Genomic DNA, 3,858 nt, shown 5'->3' with positions numbered 1-3,858 from the left:
TTGTTCATCCCAGCGGTGACACTATTTCATGAGCCTTGCAATTACTTCCTCTGTAAAGGAATATAAGAGCGTTTAGATCATAAAAATAGTGATCTAAATACTCTTATATTCTCTAGGGAGGGAGTACAATACAACAACAAATGACTCAAAACAGTGTTCTTTTGTACGAAAACCGAGAACAGCTTGGACACTCAGTTTATTTGTCTGCGATTTTGCCCTTCCTGCTTTACAGAGTGTTTAACAGTGAGCGATTTAAGGATGACGGATGGTGGTGATGGTAGTGATGATGGTGAACATCATGTTGTCTCTAAATTATGCAATGTGGATCGTGGAAGAATCTCATGTGGGCATAAAAATTTTTTTTTCATTTATGTCGAATCATGTTGAATTCCTAGCTAGACAGTAAAGATTTTTTTCTACATAAAGGATACTTGGTTCTCATGTTAATGTTGATTGTCCAACTAAGGCGCCTTCTGGGAGATCTGGAGCATGGCCCATTTCTCCAGTTCTCTTCCTGACTTCTTTTATGTCTTATTTTTTGAGAATATGCAGAAGATTTGTACATCATTGCATTACATTGCATTAAAAAATCACATCTACATATACATAAAGAAATTCCATTGTGGTTGTGATCTCGCAACCACACCTCCCCTCCCCCTTCCCGCCTAGCCAATGAATCTATATCGAATGCCTCACAATATTTCCTTCCTTTCGACAACCATAACCCCGTTTCTCCCTAACCCAGCCTTTTCCTTACTTCCAATCATCCTCGTTCCCAATTACCTCATCACAACCTACAATGCTCTCCGACTCCGCTCACCGGCATCTATCCTACTGCTGGCTGAAGCAGTTACCATGTTGCCTCTACGGCTCGAGCATCGACCATCCCTCTAGATTTTGGGGGCAGGGTGAGGCGGCTTGGGTTTTTTCTTTGGTGTCAAAACCCCAACACTATCTTATAACCGCCACAGTACAAGTTTGAAACCCTAAGGCCTCCTTTGGTTTAGAGGAATTTCATAGAAATTCTAGAGGATAGGATTCCTTTAGAGCCCTTTGGTTCATAGGAATGGATTCCTATTCCTACATAGGATTGGTTCCTATCCTCCACATTTCATAGGAAAATAAAAAAGAGCCTATACTCAATGAAAAAATTCCTTTGGTGTCAACCAAATGACATCTTGTTTCCTATTTCTACTCATAGGATTTGAGATACATGTCATCTCATTTCCTACAAGATTCCTATTCCTATGATAATCCTATCCTATGAACCGAGGCAACTAGAGCACGGAGCCCCAAGAAATTGCATGGTCTAGATTCCAACCGAGATTTCAAATCTTCTGAGATGCTTGACAATTTATATTCAAATGCTTACATGTATATACCTCTCTCGGTAATTTTAATGGAAAATAATCATAGTTAGTATGTTTACAAACCAATGGCATTCATATGAAGCTATAAACAATCTCACTTGCATCAACTAGAACCCAAAAATCAAACAAAAAATGCACATCCACTCCGAAAATACCAATGCCAAACCAAACACATGCATGCCAATCTATCTCGCGTAGCCGAATCCAGAAAGGCACGCATGCAGATGCAGATCACCCATCCAAAATTCAATTTTCAACGGGTTATCATTCCCCCGACGCCGCCGTGACAGTGACGGCGCCGAACCACCGGGAGCATGTGTAGACGGAGCAGAAGGCCTGGAGCGTCGTGAGCAGCAGCATCATGATGGCGGCGAGGAAGGTGAGCAGCTGCCACGAGCTGAACACGTACCTCCGCATGAACCGCTTCGTCTTCACGCGCCACCGCCCGTCGTAGTACCGGTTCATCTCCTCCACCGCCCTGTCCACCGCCGGCACCTTCGTCAGCCGCGTCGACCTGCTCATGCTGTTCCACAGCTTCGTCACCTCGCCGTCGCTCTTCAAGCGGTTCAGCACCACGCCACGCTGCCGCAGAAGGGCCACGTCGGCGTCGGTGTCGATGATGCCGTTCATCAGCTCCGTGTACCGGGTGAGCACCAGCGGGCCGGACGCCGCCGACGACTCGTAGGCGACAAGGTTTCGGATCATCACCTCCGTGTTGCCGTCGAGTGTCACCACCGGGAGGTGCAGCGTCGCCGTCTTGCAGTCGAAGCAGATGGTGGACAGGTCGCCGGTTGTGGCTGCTATCTGCACGCCGGCGTTGACGAGCTCGGAGACCGACGGCACCATGATCTCCTCGATCAGCGGTGGCCGGCTCAGGTGGCCCGCCGTGGACGAAGACGACGGGTCGCCGCGGCCGTCGGCCCCGGACATGAAGAATGATTCGACGGGGTACTTCATGCCAGACATGCCCGGCACGACGGTGAGCATCTTCCACGGCGCCTTGACAGCGAAAGCGATCGGCCTCATCACGTAGTGCAGCGGGCCTTTCCCGAGCTTCGACGCCAAGCCCCACAGCGCGGCGAACAGCTGCGACACGTACTCGGACCCGCCGCCAGAGGGCTTCTCTTCGCCGTCGCCGTCCGTCGGCTGTTCCTCGATGTCGTAGTTCTCGTCATGGTCTTGTGCCTCTGCCGTAGTGTCCTCCGCCGGCGGCTTGGGCACGAGAAGGTAGTAGAGCAGCTCGAGCAGGTGCGCGTACTTGGCGACGTCGACGGCCGGGAAGGCGCCGTCCATCATCTTGAACGGACAGAGCTCCTTCACGAGCCCGGTGACCATGCTCGTGAGCAGCACCCCGGCCTCGTCGGCCGACGCGCACTGCGGCTCAAGGATCTTGCGGAGGAGGAAGAGCGGGATCTGGTTCTCGAGCATGAGCATGTCGCGCAGTATGAGCCCGTGCGCCGACTTCCTCCCGGCGAAGTCCACCAGGTGCGCCATCCTCGACGACACCCTCCGCAGCGCCGGCTTGCCACAGTCTTCGGCGGCAGCGTAGATCTGCAGGAACTCGAGGAGGAAGGCGCCGTCGACGACCATCATCCAGGTGAGCGTCAAGCCGCTGAAGTCGAGGTAGCGATGGTAGTAAGCGCGGATCTTGCGCTCGAGACGGTCGGCGAATTCCGCGACGAGGGCTTCGAGCTTGAGCCCCGCGGGGCGAAGGCGGCGCTGCGCGCGGCGGGCGGCGGCGAGCTTGTACCGCTCCATCTCGTACAGCTCGGGGCGCCAGTGGTGGTAGGGGCCGAGGGCGATGAACTGCGGCACGTACGCCTCCGGCTTGTGCACCAGCAGCTGCTTGGGCACGTTGAACACCGAGACCGGGATGCCGTTGTCGTCCTCGTCGTCGCCGTCCTCCGTCAGGGACTCCCGGATCTGCACCACCCACCTGAGCTCGTCGAACACCAGCGGCCTCCCTCGCCGCCCGCTCCCGCTGCCCTCTTGATCGGAGCTGGACGCCATTGATATCTACCCCTCGATCGCTAGGTGTGCAGTGCAGTGCAGTGTGTGCCGCCACTAGCCACGACCACTATGCGTACGACTGTTGGAGCAGCTGGTTGTTGCTTGTTATGCTCACCAATGGTGATTATATATAGTACTAGTGGATAGCGAGCGATCGATCGATGGTAGCTGGCGATAAGAACGTGGGAATTAACAACAACGATGGTTTGGTTGATGTCGCGATCGAACTTAGTCCAACAAAAAAAAGGGGTTATTTTCCTTTGAAAATTTGGAATACGCACTTCTTTTGGCCATTCATGTTTTATCTCTTGCTTGATCGATGGAAGCCATGTCTCATCCTTCGTTTTTCACATGCTGCAGTCTCTTTCGTGAGGGGACAGCCAGAAATCAGGTTGCTTTCCTGCCCAATCGTGATTCATGCGATGGACAAGTTAATCATGGGTCGGTAAAAAGCAATGAAAAAAAATTCTATGAGACC

General features: G+C 52.3%; 1 protein-coding gene across 1 annotated transcript; it reads right to left on the bottom strand.

The window, feature by feature from the left end:
* Positions 1 to 1,413: 1,413 nt before the first annotated feature.
* Positions 1,414 to 3,465, bottom strand: LOC123150782 (putative UPF0481 protein At3g02645). Its single transcript, XM_044570611.1, has one exon. The coding sequence runs from the start codon at positions 3,378 to 3,380 to the stop codon at positions 1,635 to 1,637; it is 1,746 nt and encodes a 581-aa protein (XP_044426546.1). The 5' UTR covers positions 3,381 to 3,465; the 3' UTR covers positions 1,414 to 1,634.
* Positions 3,466 to 3,858: the final 393 nt, after the last annotated feature.

This window comes from Triticum aestivum, chromosome 7A (assembly GCF_018294505.1).
Source record: "Triticum aestivum cultivar Chinese Spring chromosome 7A, IWGSC CS RefSeq v2.1, whole genome shotgun sequence".
In the NCBI taxonomy this organism is placed as follows: domain Eukaryota; kingdom Viridiplantae; phylum Streptophyta; class Magnoliopsida; order Poales; family Poaceae; genus Triticum; species Triticum aestivum.
Note: the sequence above shows the minus strand (reverse complement) of the source record. Positions and strands in the feature narration are given on the sequence as shown.

Bases quoted from the DNA above. Each gene is read 5' to 3' on its own strand.
- LOC123150782 (XM_044570611.1), bottom strand. From the start codon at position 3,380: ATGGCGTCCAGCTCCGATCAAGAGGGCAGCGGGAGCGGGCGGCGAGGG.